The following is a 17151-nucleotide window of genomic DNA, read 5'->3' as shown; positions in this document are numbered from 1 at the left end:
CAGTGGCTGTGTTAGTGTCAGTGTACTGACCTTCATTCATACAGCTCTACATTCATTTGGAAATTAACTGTGAAATTATGACATTAAAAAAAACATAAAAATGTATGTGTTTTTAATTGTGATTAATCACAGAAAAAAAGTGTGATTAATCTAGATTATTTTGTTTAATCGATTGACAGCACTAATTTTAACAGTGTTGTTCTATGAAATATGATTACTTGCTTTTTAAACTTACTTTGAACCAATCATTATTGCATTGTTGTTATTATACAAGTATTTTAAGTTAAGTTAATCTAACAAACACAACTCCTCTGCAGCATTTAGTCATCTTAAATGTAAATACATTTATTAATACAATATTTGAAATCAAAAGTTGTATTTGTTAATATTAATGCACTAAAATGAACAAACAATGAAGAATATTTGTATTAACATAACAAAAGTTGCTATAAATATATATATATATATAGCTCATTGTTAGTTCATGTTAACTAATGCTAACAAACTATTTCTTATTGTAATGTTTCACCAGGATGTGTATGACTAGGATCAGTTGCTGTTTATAAATGTAATAAATTAAGTTCACTGAATGTGCATCATACAATTTTAGGCAAAATATGTTCAGTATTCTAATCAGTATTGGCCAATTATTTCAAAACGTCTAATGATCAGGGCTGATTATATCCTGGTCATGAAGATGGAAGATGAAATGGTAAAACTAGTGCAGTGACGAAAAGGAGAAAATGTGTGATTTTGTCACATTGGAGAAATTTTTTTTATATATAGAATAAACCAGCACTCCTTTATCATGTGACAGTTCATGTGACACAGTGTGAATATATTGACAAAGTGGACTGAAAATACATAAACAAAAAATATTTGTGTTTCGTAAGCAGAAATTTCTTAAATATGATTAATAAAAATGGGTCTACAATAAAAAAAGTAAAGAAAGTAGATTTGTGTGTGTGTGTGTGTGTGTGTGTGTGTGTGTGTGTGTGTGTGTGTGTGTGTGTGTGTGTGTGTGTGTGTGTGTGTGTGTGTGTGTGTGTGTGTGTGTGTGAATGGGCACGCGGGTTCTTTATGAATGGAGGCGGGTCACGTGATCGAGGCAGCTCTGTCTCTCTCGCGCGCTGAGCTTCAGAAGGGAACATCACGGAAATGGCTCATAAACGTGAAAACAGCGAACAATACACAGCAAATTAGTTGCAATGCGTCCGTTGACAAGTCTCGTGTTATGGCCATTTTTATGAATGAGGTCTGCGATGATTGAGAAAACATGGCGCCCTGCTCTCTGAGGCCGCGTGTCAATCCCGCTCGCGCGCCCTGCACTGTGCGCGCGCTCCACGCGCCTGTCATGCGCGAGCCTGCTGTCTAAATAGGGCACTCACTAGGGTTTGACACACGGCCTGACACTGCAGTAAATAACATTAAACACATCACTAACATATAAAGCGCTCGATATCAACATAGTTATAAAGATCACACGAGCAGCTCTCGAAGACCCCGGAACCTGTGAATCTGAGTTTATCTACAAATCCATTATATAACTTTCACATCATATTTATTTCCAAATAGGCCCAAGTGTTTTCATTTGAGATGGAATAACGCTAATTGACACCTTGCCAATAGCTCATTTTGATAATAAACTACCATATCAAAGCTTTGTATTGTTCCAATGGTAATGTATTACGATTTTGTAGTGATCGGACATCTTGAGTTTAGAAATAAACAATCAGACGTCTTTATAATATGTGTCTATCTAACGAGACATACTCAGCAAAGGAAATACCAGACATATTCAGCTCCATTTTCAGTGTTATATACGTGTGTGTGTGTGTGTGTGTGTGTGTACACACACTTACTCGTTGTTTGGATTTGATTCTTCGCTCATTTTTTCTCACGGGGATTCAAATCCTGGAAATATCATCGAGTTCGCACTCAAGGCGGGGAAATAAAGTGCAAATATCTCCATTTTCTCCGTGAAATCGCCACGAAAGGCCATTATTGACAGAAAGCGACCCGATCTGCAGTCGATCATGCTGCACGAGACGCCAAAACAGCGGATTCAGATCGGGAATGGTGTGTGGAAGCAATGAAAGCAACACTTCGATCCATCTGCACTATAAATCACATCCTGAGGCGAAACCATCGGAGTCTTCCTCATCCTGGTCGGACAAAAATCCCCAAATCCCAGCGAAAGCGAGTTTGGAAAATCCACACGAACCGATCATAGACAACTTCACACGGCAGTATTTCAGCAATGAAACGAAACCCTGTGTAATGTACGCTTCCTCGACGCACAGGGGAAGGCTGGAGCTGAACGAAAGTCTCGGATCGGAACAGAAAGTGTCACAGGAACGTGCCGAATGACTGCGATTCTTCATGGGAACTTTGAGGATCTGCTTTACGCGAACTCCATTTTCAGCGCAGGCGAATCACATAGGAAAACTGGGCGGAAGAGCGGACGCGGCCTGTGCGCGCAACACAGATCCCTCCGCCGCGCATTCCTGATCCCGCTCCTGACGTAGCGTGCGAGTCCAGATGATTGACAGTGTTATCTGACATGATCCACTCAGTGGTGTTCTTCACCTGACCGACGTTATCTGAGGAAAGGCAGTTTTAAAAGCCACTTACATACACCAAACATCCTTAAAGTCACCATGAAATCAAAATTGACCATTCTTTTCTTTCTTTTTTTTATGGAATATTGTTGCATTTATTATAAATGATTGGGAGCTCAACTGCTCAGTGTCCCGCATTTCAATTAGGCCTATATCTGTATTATTTTATTTCTTCCCTAAAATTACAAAGTTCAAAAATATTTCCTTCAATGTACAAAAAAATCTGGGAATGTTCCCAAAACATGTTTGTAACATTTGATTTGTTTGTTTGTTACGGAAATAGAATGTTTTATTTATTTATTTTTAATTTTTTTAGGTTTGCAGAATGTTCCCCTAACCTTCCTTTAACCTTCCCTTAACGTTATATTAAACTCTTTTCATCATATTTATTTCATATATTCTCCCGCATCCCATGGTATAAGCGGCACGATTTTACTCACAGACATAAAAAAATTATAAGATAACATTACATTAATTTCTTACCATTAACATTTCATTTCTTACCACTAACGTGTCCTCTTCCATGTTCTCTTCAATGTTCTCTTCAGTTAGACGTGTCAAATCTCTCTGAAATCACACTATATAAGCAATTATTCAATAAAGAGGTCGATAAACTGCTCGTTCTGTCATCATTCATCAAACCTGTATGACTTTCTTTCATCTGTGGAACATTCTCTCCACATCTTCTGTCATGTCCCACAGGAGAAACACAGGTTTGGACCGACATGAGGGCGAGTACATGATGACAGAAGGAGCAGTTCTGGGTGAACTGACCCTGTAAACCACACACCTTATACCTTATGAAGACAGTATATTGTTTGTGATATCATCTGTTTCAGACTTTCACGCTCTCTAGAACTTTATACCTGAATTTCCATAATGCAACATCCTAAGATTTATGATTATTTGTCAAAATTGCCTCAGATGCTTCTCTGGCACTTATTCTCTGAACGAAGCCAATCCCAGCAGATCCCAGTTTGAATCATTTTTCAAAAACTTTGACTCAACTTTGACTTTCAGCATGAAATGTATTGGAAAAGCAGACAAAAGACAAGACTGTGAGGAAATGAAACCTTGCAAATGACATAACTGAACAATTGTTGACTTATTCCTTCTAAACATTATTTATATATATATATATATATATATATATACATATATATATATATATATATATATATATATATACAGGGTGCGATTTGTAAAAAAAACAGAGGTGGGGATGTTTTCACAGGCGCATTCATACCACCCACATTTCGTCATGAGTCATTTTGTACCCATCACTTTTAACTTCCGTCCATAATAATTTGACTTTTGGTTCGATTTTTTTTACTGTTTTCAATATGAGAGAGAAATTTGGTAATCATTGTCTGACCTAACAAAAATCCATTATAATATTAATTTTATTTTATTTTTCGTGTTCGCATTTATGAGGGAAAAAACAACGTGTTAGGGTCCGGTAACCAACGTTCTTGGTTACGGATTTGACCGCTCTGAAAGCGGCACTATAAGACTGCTTTAAAACTTCCACAGAGACCTCAAACAGAACAGCTGCCTTTCTTTAAAGTGAATTTCGATTTGTATTAATTGTATCTTAATTTAAGTAAGCTACAGCAGGCACGGCGCCAGGATTCCAGTTTTGGATGGGCCAGACCAATGTGGGTGGGCCTGTGCGTATACATAATATAGGTTTTAATAGCTTGATGCTCTTTAAATATTTTGTTGCATTGTAAAAATGTTCGGTGCATAGGACGGACCTATCCGCGATCGCTCTCCATGGTTCTGACCAAAGAAGAGCGCTTTGGAATCTCCTTTACGCATCATACCTGGGCTGTGTTTCCCGATAACGTTGTCTCTTAGCGCGCTACGAAGACTCTTAAGTTATAACTTAATTAAAGGTATACTACCAGTAAAGGTATATCATTGCTAGGCGTCTTCAGGGCTATCATCCACTCAATGGCGCCACCAGGGGGTGGCCAGGGGTGGCGGTGGCGCCATTGGGCTTTCACCCCACTGGCCAGTATAAATTTTAGTAGCATCAGTTATGCATTTCATCCCCAATGCACAACCAGGCAGGCAAGCCACTCTAGACCTTAGTTCGCACACAGTAGCCCTGTACTCCCCCGCCGTCCATGCCTCCGTCCATGCCGCGCCGGTCAACAATTTCAAAAGAAGTCAAGAAAGAAGACTACCGGTAAGTAAATAAGTCAAAGATATTCTTTAGTAAAAGAAGACGGGGAATTATGTGTCGTGACATGTGCTTTTTAATTGCCAAATGGTTACAGTATACTGTTACAGCAGCTTTTTGATGTGTCTTTGACACGTTTTGACAAGCAGGGATGCAAACAGCGCGCTTTTCGGCGCCTCCCGCTTTTTTCATGTCAGTTCGGGTGACAAAGTCATCTGAAGTCATTCCATAGCTTAATGTGAGGGACATAAGTCTGTTTACATCATTAAAGTATACGGAAACTCGTTTTCCCTCCTTTGCGGCTGTCAATCATTCTCCAGCAGTATTCAAACAGCGCGCGCGCCTCTTCCGGCTGGATGCACGGTAAAACTCTCTCCAATATGATATATTCACATTATAATGCATGATCTGTAGATAAAAGGCTGTGGATTTGCATAAAATTACTTTATTTTGTTGGAGTTTGTTGCTGTTTTTAAACGACTCACTACCGTGTGCTTGTTATCAGGGTCCGGTTTCTCAACCGGTGGGTCGCGACCCACAAGTGGGTGGTTGATAATTCTATAGGGGGTCGCAAGACTTCTGTGTTCACTAGCACAGCTAATAAATGGGCTTCACAATAGTCTCATTGCAATAGACTACGTTTACGTGCAAAAAAATAATCCTTTAATAAACGCATTGGCGGCTCAATCGGACTAAAAAGCCTTAATGTAAACACCTAATCATAAACGCGCACAGATTGAAACAAAAGTTTTGCATGTAAACAGCCAGTCCTCCAACGAATCTGATTTTCGAATGTCGTAGGCTACTTCATTATTGCCGTGCCTTCTAACGCTGTATTTCAGGGTGCGATTTGTGAGAAAAAGAAGTATGTTTTGAAGTAGGCCTATGGATGTTTTGAAACATTTTTATTCATAAAAATAATTATCACGAGAACATGAACTTCATCACTGCATTTGCAGGAATTGTAAAAAAAAAATTCTTATTAACTCATGAAGTAGCCTAACGCAATATTTTTACTTAAAAACTTTTACTTTAAAAAACATGCAAGAATTAAATCTCCCTCCCAGTACCATGGTGTCACTCGGCTAGACAAGACACTTATTTATGAATGGCAAAATTAAATGGCCCAGTTTTACTGCTGCTGTTAAAGTAATAACGTTAACTTTACATCGCGATGCTGAGCTACAGTGAAATGATAGAAAAGACATGCATTATCTCGTGTTTCGCCTCATTCGCGCGAACTGGACGCGCCCGCGCGCGCTAAACGCCTCATTCGCGCCGCAGGACCTCTAGACGCGCGTAAACGCGTCTTTACATTGAATTGAAATCACTCGCGCCAGACGCTCAAGAGTAAGTGAGTAATCAAATAACATTTGCTTTAGCCTCAATTAAGTGAAACTCCGTAGGCCCTATGTGTAACTTCACAGTGGTGTGACTGGGGCACTAACTCTGCTTGTCATCATAGAAGCGGATAATCATATTGTGATGTTTATTCCCGCTTTAGTAATATCCTGAATATGCTGCCTTCCAGCTATATCAGAGCCAGCCAAAGAAGCGCATTTTAAAATAAAATTGACTTTAATTAAACCGCACGGATCCGTGATAAGTTTTGTGATCCGTCTCGGTCTCGCCACTATAGTGTCTCAAGTGTCACATTAACGTGAGTAAAAAAAAAATCAGTTTGCCTCATAGTCTGTCTATTGAAAATGTGTCTGTGTTTTTGTGAAATTAATTATAATAAACATATAGTAGTAGCCTATAGATCTGAGAGGCATTTCAGTTATTGAATTATTTCCAGCCTTAGTGGGTCGTATGACTGGCATACAAAAAAAAAGTGGGTCGCAGTAAGCAAAAGGTTGAGAAACCCTGTGTTAGATCACACACATCACAAAGGACTATGAATCGGCATCAATTACTTTTACCGGTTCTTTGTGGCAAGCTTTATGCGTGCGGTCGTGCGCTTGAGTGCGGCTATTAAACGCTCATTATCCTGTGTAGGCTATATAAGTAATCAAATTAATATAAAGGGGCGATTTGTCCACTAATGGCTTAAATAAACAACTACTAGTCGACTAGAAAAAACTTTAGTCGGAAGCAGCCCTTATTCCACATATTTTCGAGCCAGGCTCAGGCCATTCTGGGTTGAGCGAGCGACCCTGCGGAATGAGCGAGCGGAGTGTAATATTCAGAAATGCGCTCTCCGCTCACGAGCTCTGATCGGAACAAACCCGAACCTCACTGTCTGCTGAACTTGCGCAGAAACATCAAAATATAACCAGCTTTTAAAATGTTTTTTTAAACTAAACATTTAGACTATTTTAGCACAAATTATGAGCTTATTGACGATTTTTTATAATTCTTGACAAAATTAGGATATAGTAAAAGTTGGGGGGGTTTTTTTGAAAAAAAGTGGGCCTGTTGAAAAGTGGGGTCGTGCCTGAGCTACAGGACATCGTCTTTCAAAACATAACCTGCGCGAAAGAGAAAAAAAAAATGAATGCGTCTCTGTCCCCAGCACATTTAGAAACATTTTAATTCATAAAAATGAATCATGAGAACATGAACTTCATCACTGCATTTGCAGGAATTGTAAAATCTTTTTTCTTATTAACTCTAATGCAGCCTAACGCAATATTTTTACTCTAATAGCTTATCTTTCCCCACACATATGAACTGTGATCATGCACAACGAAAAAACAAGAATTAAATCCCCCTCCCAGTATGGATAGTGCCACTCATGTCAAAAAACATATTTATGGCAAAACTATATGGCACATCGTAGTGTCAACTTAAACATAAATAGGCTATAGTGTAGGCCTATGCATCATTCTAGGAAAACAGTCTGCCTTGATGACGGACTTCTGTCGTCTTTTTCTGCTTTCCAGTGGGAGCGTCATCTGCGGCATGTCGTCCCTCTTTTACCCACATTTCTGCAAATCTCCGGGCAGGGAAGTAGGCAACTCCTGGCCCATTTATGGAAATGAACAGTAGGTTGTTCAGTGTGGAGACGTTTATTCGGTTTCTTTCGTCTGTGAGAATACGGTTCATGGCGCTGAATCCCCTTTCACACTCAGCTGTTGACACTGGGAGTGTGGAGACAGTGAGGAGCACTTTGCGCAGATTGTCTCCTGTGGTGCCATGACACTTGAATTGGTGGAATTCCTTGAGGAGTATGGTACTGGTTGCAGCCTCAACAGCGAGAGTCTTCTGAATGGTGAGAAGTTTGTTGTCTCCATATAGGATGCGCTCGTCTTCATCAGATGGCCAATTTGACGGATTTAGAACGGCTGCATCAGAAATAATTCCGTTGTCATCCAGCCTGCGCTCAATGTTGTCGGCCAGGGAAACGAACAGTCTTTCACGAAAGACCTCTGCCTTCCGATGATCACTGTCACTTGTCTGAGACACATTCACTCCCTTGAAAGAGTGGAAACTTTCAAATTCCTCCTTCAGGCCTCTTGCGTTCACACCATCTGCTTGCCGCATAGACCTCAGTGTTCTCAGTGCAACATCCACCTCAGCACTGGCACTGACAGCTGTGGCATCTCTCCTCTGCAGAAACAGGGACAAGGCTTGCAGGGTTTCCAGTGCATCTTTTACCAATGCCATCTCCACCAAAAAAAGCCACTGTGTCATTTTACCATGAATGCCCCGACATTTGGCTCTTTCCACGGAAGATCTGGATTTGTCTTCCATCAACACTCCAAAGAGTTTGACCAAGGCTGGATAGCTTTGCCAGAGAGCCGTCACAGACGTGCAGGAAGAGGACAGCCAGCGCACATCGAATACTCTTCCTATTCTGCGAGCGTGCATGCCCAGATCGGAAGCTGCAGACTCAAACTCTCTCATATGTTTTGGGCTTTGAGAGAAAAATGAATACAGAGAGTCAATGAACATCTGAAAATGGCTCGCCTCTGTAATGTGTTTCACAGCATCATGGACCGCAAGTTCTAACTTGTGGTTCATACAGTGAATGACGGTCAGGTTAGGATTGATCTTCTCACGTAGGAGTGTGGCTGCTCCTCTGTATCGGCCCATCATAGCAGCGGCCCCATCTGTTGCAAAGCCAATAAGCCGGGTGCGCAACATGTCTTCAGAGATGCCCTGTGTATAAAGGCTTTGGAGCAGGATGTCACAGATGGCCGATCCAGTGCACGACTGCAGCTCAACAAGTTGAAGGAAGAAGTTGCAGACCTCACCTTCATAGGGAATCCTAATGTAGATGATTAGGCATGTTTTGTTTGACACCGTTGTGCTCTCATCAATGAGAATACTGAACTTATCAGATGAGTTTTTGATAAAGTCCACTAGCTGAGTTCTCATTTTTTCTGCAATAAACATGAGCATATTACGACAAGCCTTGTCAGAATGCAGCATACATCCCAGGTTTACACCATTCAGTTGTTGCAGTTCCACCAGCTGTGGCTGGATTTTGAATGAGAGGTTGTTTTGGCAGATCATATAGGCTGTACGTATGCAATTCTCAGTTACTTTTAAAGTCTTCTCATTGTGTTTTCTCCACAGAGCTGCACTGTTATCTACTGCCTTTTCAATTGCTGTCTCGCGTCTTCTCTGCAAAATTTCTATGCATTTGATGTGGGACTGACACTTTCCATGTCTGCTTATTTTGTCATTTAATTTTTTTGCAGACTTTGCTTTTATGCCATTAATAAATGCAGAGTCGATGTGAAGCCTCTCTTGTGTATATGGGCCTAAATCTCTAATGTCAGAGCAAGCTGTACACTGAACTGATCCATCTGTGGTGACAGCAAGCCACTCTCGACCCTCTCTCCATTTAGCAAAGCGCCCCGGCTCAATGCAACCTCCAACAATAGCCCCAGAAACCGAATCATTAGCTTGTAAGTCTGGGTTGTATGGTCCTTGTTCATTTGAGTCAACATGGGACTGTGAGTTCTGCTGAGGCTGGGAGTTGCCGCCCATCCTACCTGTAGTAGTAACATTCTCATTTGCAGTTTTAGGATTTTTTTGTGATGGTCCTGTGAAATACGATGATATACTGCTCTGTACCCTTTTCATTGTTCTCAGCTAGCTAGCTAGAGTTTTCGCGCTGAAATAACATAAATATTTGTACTTGGTGACATTCTGAAAAGCCGTAAATGGATCAAAGTTAATGGACAGGATCAGATCAATTAGACGCAACGTCATCTATTGTATCAGAAGGCTAGCGCTGACAGTGGGTGGTCCATTCCGGATTTTATTGTTCTATCGCGCCACTGACAGTTAACATTACAGCGCGGCTACTTCTCTAGGCTAGCCTCTGCTGAATAACGGATTGATTGCAAAGTTAAACTATTACAGTAAACAGTTTTACTGCTGCCTTTAAAGTAATAACGTTAACTTTACATTGCGATGCTGGGCTACAGTGAAATGATAGAAAAGACAGATTAATTATTTGTGTTAGTCATTTCGCCTCATTTGCGCGAACTGGATGCGTCCGCGCCGCGCTAAACGCCTCATTCGCGCCGCAGGACCTACATTGACTTAACATTGAAATCACTCGCGCCAGACGCTCAAGAGTGAGTCAGTAATCTAAAAACCTTTGCTTTGGCTTTAATTGACTGAAACACCGCATGTGTAACTTCGGCCATTCTCAGTGGTGTGACTGGGACACTAACTCTGCTTGTCATCATAGAAACAGATAATCAGATTGTGATGTTTATTCCCGCTTCAGTAATATGCAGAATATGCTGCCTTCCTTTGTTTTCGACACACAGCTCCACTGCCCAGCGGACCGGCTGCAACCGTCTCGCAAGTGTTGATAGGCTATTACTCGTGAGGTGTAACCGGGTGTAACCAATCAGATAGCGCCGTGGGCGGGACATTGAGTAAGTCTGCAGAGTGGTGAATACAGAGAGGCTGCGCGCGGCAGCTATATCAGAGCCAGCCAAAGTAGCGCATTTTAAAATAAAATTGACTTTAATCAAACCACGGATCCGGGATAAGTTTTGTGATCCGTCTCTCCACTAGTGTAGTAGCACTGATCACTTTGAGGGGGGGATAAATTTATCCCCACCGGGGATAAAAATAATTAAGCAGAGGCAGGGATTCCTTGACCAGAAAGGGGGAAATCCCACGCATCCCCCCCGGCAAATCGCACCCTGTATATATATGAATGTTTGGCACATGTAATGTTTTCAGTGGTATCAGATTGGTGGATCTCATCAGGTGGGGCAGTAGTTATTCACCGGGAATAAAACACTATTTCTTTTGAAGTCCATGAAAGGGAATTTCACTTTTTTTTGCAGTAACTTTGACAGTCCGTCATGTGACCTCCAGTAACTGAGCCGTTCATGATGGCTGAATATTTCAGTCTTGACGGCTTCTCAGTTCAGTTTTAGTATTCTGTCGGATGTGTTCTCATTAAAGCATCTGAAGAGGAAGTCGACTCTTGAGACTGGTCAAGTGGAAATCCCCAAACCTGCACATACATGACACCCGCTGCACGACAACATCTGCTGCTGACCGGCTGAAAACCACTCTTTACTTTTCCAGCACTTTTGCAAATCATAATTTAACGCTTCTATTGTCTGAGGGTCATTTTTGGGCTTATTTTCGGTTAAAAAAATCTATGTTACAAATACCACCATCAGTTCTGGAACCAGGCTTCGCGACATTAGGCGCTTTATGGCCTGTAATGGTGACATTAGGCCATTACAGATTTGCACAAAACTTTTGCGATTTTTTTCTAAATGTCGACAAAAAACTATTTTGAAATGACAGCGTTTCCATAAACTGATGTTATGTGACTAAAACTTCATTCTTTCCTCTCGCGATCAGTAAAATCATTCAACGGACGTTGGTAGGTTTATGTACTATATCCCAGCCACTGCACTGGCCATTATTATTAATGGAAGGAGATGTATATGTGTTTTCCAAGCATTAATGGTGAGGAACGACCCTTATTATACTTATGAGCGGCTCATATGAGGAGTTTCTGGGTGTTTCTCCCTCAGATCTGCTTCCAGGTCTTGACTGTGGCATTTATTTGAGGTTTAGAATCCAGTATTCCTGTAATTATTTTGTCTTTTATGAATTTAATAAAGAACTCCGTAATAGTGTGGAAAATGTATAATTCAGCAAACTTTGTTAAATGACACGTTTGGTTGTTGGTTGTTTTGATGACACGAATGGTTAATCTTTGCTGCACAGAGTGAAATGTGCGCCAGTAATCGGCGGTGCATTTTGGGTAATGTAGTTCATACTTAAAGCACACTTAAGTGTGTTAAGGAGAAGAAACTGAAACTGTGAATTGTTACTTTGATGTTGTAATTCGCTAAATAACTGAATGATGTATTTGCAGATTGTCGATCCAGAACAGATGAATGTAACACTGTCCCATTTTATGCTTGCAGTAAATACACAAAAGCGAACAGGCATTGCTGGTGTTTCTCTTTATTTGGGCTGATCCTGTGGTCTGTCCAACGAACTGCTACAACTCTGTCTCGTATTCTGTCCAAACACACCACGTCATCTACGTCAGGTGACCTGTAAATGCGCAAAAACTGTTTCCATTGCAGTTTTGCGAAATATTTCTTTTTCGAATTGGCTCAAACCCCCCCTCATGCGAGCGGAAAAACTTATTTGCGATAAATACGAGTTTTTGCGAAATTGACGTGTTTCCATTGGGCGTATATTCAATTTCAATTTGCGCAATTTGAAGGGCAATGGAAACGCAGCTATTGTCAAGAACATTGTCAAAAAATGGTCAAAAACAAAAACACGCAATAGCAAATTATCTACATTTTGTAAAGTTGCTTTTATAAAAAAATAAACAAGTTTCCCATTCGGTCTTTACAGGTCAGATACAGCTGTTCACCCCTCAGATGTAATTCCCCCTCAAGCACAAAAACATGACAACAAAAACACTACGGCTCTTTCTTGAACACCTGGAACAGGTTTGCATCATTTGCAAGGAATGGATTTGTTGTGACTGATGTGCAAAGCACTGCTGAGATCTCAACAATTATTGTTGAAATACTAACAAAATACTAAAAATAAACACTGAAAGCTCTATACCTCGATATTCATTTTATAATATTACAGATTAAGTTCTTGTAACATATGTGTGAAATTATGATATAGCAAATATATCTGTTAGGGAGTCACTACATATGGAGTACTAACTCAAAACGAGGGCTCACCTGAAAGGGGCATACCACAGGTAATGGGTCTGCTAATGAGTTCCTCTACTGTAATGTGCTTAGTGATGGAGAAGGGTGGTCCAGGGTTCACCACTCAAGGGAAACTAACTGGACTTAAATAGCACACATTATTGTGTCAGAGAGGGGAAATGCACTGAATGCAAGCTGTACATCTGAAATCATCTCTTGGTACCCAGAACTCGGGATAAAACTGGTTCCATGCGCAGATTATTAAATCTGGCAAAGGTATTGCGTGTAGCCCAGCCCCCAGCTCTGCAAATGTCTGCTAGCGAGGCACCGTTCGCTAAAGCCGAAGAGGCTGCGACGCCCCCTGGTGGCACAGTAAACCTCGGGCTTGATATGCCAGGAGAGTTGCATCCACAATCCAGTTGGACATTCTCTGTTTGGAGATGTCCTTCCCCATCTTCTGTCTGCCAAAGCAGAAAAAGAGCTGTTCCGATAACCTGAAACTCTGTGTGCGATCCAGATATGTGCGCAAAGCACGCACTGGGCACAACAGAGACCAGGCTGGGTCTCCCTCATCAGGATGGATCGCTTGCAAGGTTGCCACTTCATCCTTGAAAGGGGTAGTGGGACCCTTAGGCACATAACCGAGCCAGTGTCTCAGGACCACATGAGAGACTGACGGTCCGGACTCTAGGCACATCTTGTTAGCGGAGATGACTTGTAGATCCCCCACCCTCGACAGAGGTGAGCGCAGTCAGGAGGGCCGTCTTCATGGAGAGGGCACTAAGCTCAACTGACTGTAAAGGCTCAGACTGATCTCCCTGTAGGATCTTGCCTGAGTGACTGTGTCTATCACTGCTGGTGATAGCCCTCTGAATTCCTCCTCGTCCTGTCCAGAGGCCACACATGGAGGATCCTGAGTTCTGGGTACAGGTGCCAGATTGTGCCCTGACCCAGGGAGGGTCTGGTTGGGCCAATAGGGTGCAGCCATTCTCCTTGATCTTGCACAACAGGTGTGCAATGAGGCTCACTGGGGGAAATGCAAAGTTGTGTAGGTTTCCTGGGCCAGCTGTGTGCCAGTGCATCCGTGCCGAGGGGGGCTTCAGTCAGGGAGTATCACTGGGGACAGTGGGAGGAATCTTGAGAGACGAATGATTCTACCTGTGCTTTCCCAAATTGACTCCAAATCAGGTGGACTGTCTGGGGATGGAGTCTCTGCTCTGTCCTGAGCGTAGCCGGTTGTGAAAGTGAATCCGCTGTGCGACTAAGGTCGCCCAGAATGTGAGTGGCTTGCAGAGACTTCAGTCACTGCTGACTCCAAAGTAGGAGATGGCGGACAAGTTCTGACATGCAACAAGAGCAAATACCACCCTGGTGGTTGATATAAGCCACTGCCGCTGTGTTGTCCGTCCAGACCAACACATGCTTGACTTGGATCAAGGATCGAAACCTCCTGGAGGCTAGAAGTACAGCCCAACTCAGTTGATGTGCCAGTGCAGCCGGTGTCCCGTCCATGAACCCGATTGCATACGGCACACATCATACAGTTTTGGAAGCATCTGATGTTACAACAAAGCGTCTGGACATTTGTTCTAGAGGAACTCCTGCCCGTAGAAAACTCCAGCCATGTGATGTGTGCCATGGTGCCATGCCCATCTCAGGACTCAGGCATGAAGCCAGTGCTGAAGCGGTCATATGCATCATATTTGGAGTCATATGCATCAACCCGAGCAGCGTTACCACGGCCAAGGATGCCATATACCCCAGGACCCTCCGAAAGTATTTGGGAGGGACCGCTGTCATGTACACTGAAAGAGTGCAGTCTTCAGAGAGATGTGCTGCCATTGCGGACGAGTCCGAAGAGGGCCGGAGAGCTTGAGACATGAAAGTATGCATCCTTCAGGTCTATCACTGCAAATCAGTCCTAATTCCCGATACTTTATCATGTGTTTCTGGGTGAGCATCCTGAACGTGAGCCTGTGAAGGGCCTGATTCAGTACTCGTAAATCCAGGATTGGATCGTAAATCCAGCCTCCCACCCTTCTTGAGTACGATGAAGTGAGGGCTGTAAATGAAGAACAGTGAAGTGAGAGGTGTGTGCCTGGTGAACTGGGTCGCATAGCCAAGACGAAATGTTGTGAGAAGCCAGCGTGACGGGCTGGGAAGTATTAACCATGCACCCAGACTTCGTACCAGTGGCCTCAATGGAGCCAAATCCGGCGTACCTGGGGTAGGCATTGTGGATCAAGGTTCACTGTGCCAGAAGAGCTTGTGTCTTTTGTAACGCATGGTGAAGGGTGCATTGCACTCACCTTATTCCTAGGTCGGCTGTGGAAGAGGCGGGTTACGGCTGAGGAAGCTGGAGCTCGTCGTACCTCACCACACCTGCCTGATTCTCACGACAGACCTGTGGCCAGTTGCATAAACTGTTAAGACTAGTCTTACAAGTTAGTCATCCAATTTTATTCTTTAAAACTGTTAATAACTTTTTAAAGTCAGTAACATAAAAACGTAGATTGGTCTAATTTGAAACCGAACAGTAAGACTGATTACCCCTAACTAACTTCTAGTTGATCATACTAGTTCTTAAGACACAGTCTTAACATAATGGCTATGTTTATGCAACTGGCCCCTGGTGCATCAGAACATGAGGAAGTCTCATCTGGCCAGGTTCGATGCCTGGCCATCATGGCAACAAGCCATGTGTGAGAGAGACCCAGGGGAAAAGTAAATTGCTCTTTTCCGTGGAGAGTGAGGCTCAACCCCAAGCCTGGGGCAAGCAGGGTTCCCCATCTCAGGTCCGTTCTGGAACCTGGCGTGGGTCAGTAGCCTGTGGGCGAGCGGGCAGTGCCACCCTCCTGTGAGAGGTCAGTCTGCTGGCCCGGGCTGATGCAGGTCTGAGACACAGACGGACGAGCTGGTACATCATGTCCTGGCAGAGAAAGGCCAAATCTGTCTGCTACAGCAAATCCAGCCGAAAGTCATGCCTTGGCTTTATTTGCTCGCTTTAATCACTTTTGCTTTCATTCTCGTGCACTCTCGCTCGCTTAGCTGAACAGCCAATCAGAGTTCTCTCTCTCACTGACGACGCTGATCCAATAGGCCCAAACACCCCCAACGATGTACAACTAGTGCCAGCGGTGCAGAACACACAGAGAAACTGAGCCGTCCGATGCTAATCGGCTAGATGTGTCAGGGCCGTTAGAAAGCCTGTGTATCTCGCCTGCCATGTCATCAAGCTCTGTCTCAGTTCGTACGATCCGTGGAAGGCAGACTTCCTTTCATGTCCCTCATTTGGCTTATTTTGACTTGTATATATTTTTTGGCTTATTTTCATTGCTAAACATTGTTTATAAAACAAGAACAAATATCTGCAAATGGAGTCAGAAAAGTAAACTTAATTCAAAATTAAAACAATAATATTTTTCTTACTTCACTAACAGATTTTTATTCTTGTTTTAAGCACAAACTCACTTCATTCTGATGCATTTTTCATAAAACAAGGCTTAATATCTCATTAGTTTTGCTTCCCCAGTAAATATATCTTGATTTAAGAATGTTTAGATATTTAGATATCTAATAATAATACCCTCTCAAAACAAATGACCTTTAGACATAGATCGTGTCAGGATGTAATCAGATGTCATGGGCGTTTGTGTCTGATGATCAAACCTGATGTTCATCTAAAGACACTTATATCTTCTTCTGTTCCTCACAAACACTTCAAAAGACTTTAAATCCAGCACAGGAACCCCATGATTTCACTTCACCTTACTAAAAGACATCAATGAAGCATTTATAGAGGTTAAAAACTATTCTCACTCACAATAAGTATTTCTAAGAAAACAATATGGCTATTAATAACAATATATTCACTTATTTGACAGAAATAAATCTGAGTTATTAAAAAGTCATTATAACTGTAATATAATAACATTATAGCAATGCACAAATACATTCATGGAACCATCAGACTGACTAATTAAAACTTGTAAACCAGTGTATTATGAGCATGCACATTGAAAAGCAAATGCATGACTTATAAGTAATAAAAATATTATATATGTAACTATAACTGTTGTTTTAATGTAGTATAGGTCTTAATGAGTCTTTATAAATATATTTATAGATATATAATACTTATAGATAATACTTGCTTATAAATAAGTATAAATGGAGCTATAATTCATTATAAGCATGGACTTGCTACCAA

General features: G+C 41.9%; 2 protein-coding genes across 3 annotated transcripts in view; one reads left to right on the top strand and one right to left on the bottom strand.

Moving 5' to 3' along the window:
• spred1 (sprouty related EVH1 domain containing 1) overlaps positions 1–3227 on the bottom strand; it is a 36278-nt gene extending 33051 nt beyond the window's left edge. The window contains exon 1 of the mRNA XM_082143572.1: positions 1863–3227. Within this exon, the coding sequence (XP_081999698.1) occupies positions 1863–1891 (29 nt within the window). The 5' untranslated portion in view covers positions 1892–3227. The remainder of the gene's footprint in view (positions 1–1862) is intronic.
• The window catches only part of LOC309479449 (putative inhibitor of apoptosis), a 135569-nt gene that overhangs the window by 48396 nt on the left and 70022 nt on the right, over positions 1–17151 (top strand). The window lies entirely within an intron of this gene.

The sequence above is a fragment of the Leuciscus leuciscus genome (genome assembly GCF_965113295.1).
Source record: "Leuciscus leuciscus genome assembly, chromosome: 17".
In the NCBI taxonomy this organism is placed as follows: Eukaryota; Metazoa; Chordata; class Actinopteri; order Cypriniformes; family Leuciscidae; genus Leuciscus; species Leuciscus leuciscus.
The sequence above is the reverse complement of the archived record's forward strand: the minus strand, read 5'-3'. Positions and strand labels throughout refer to the sequence as shown.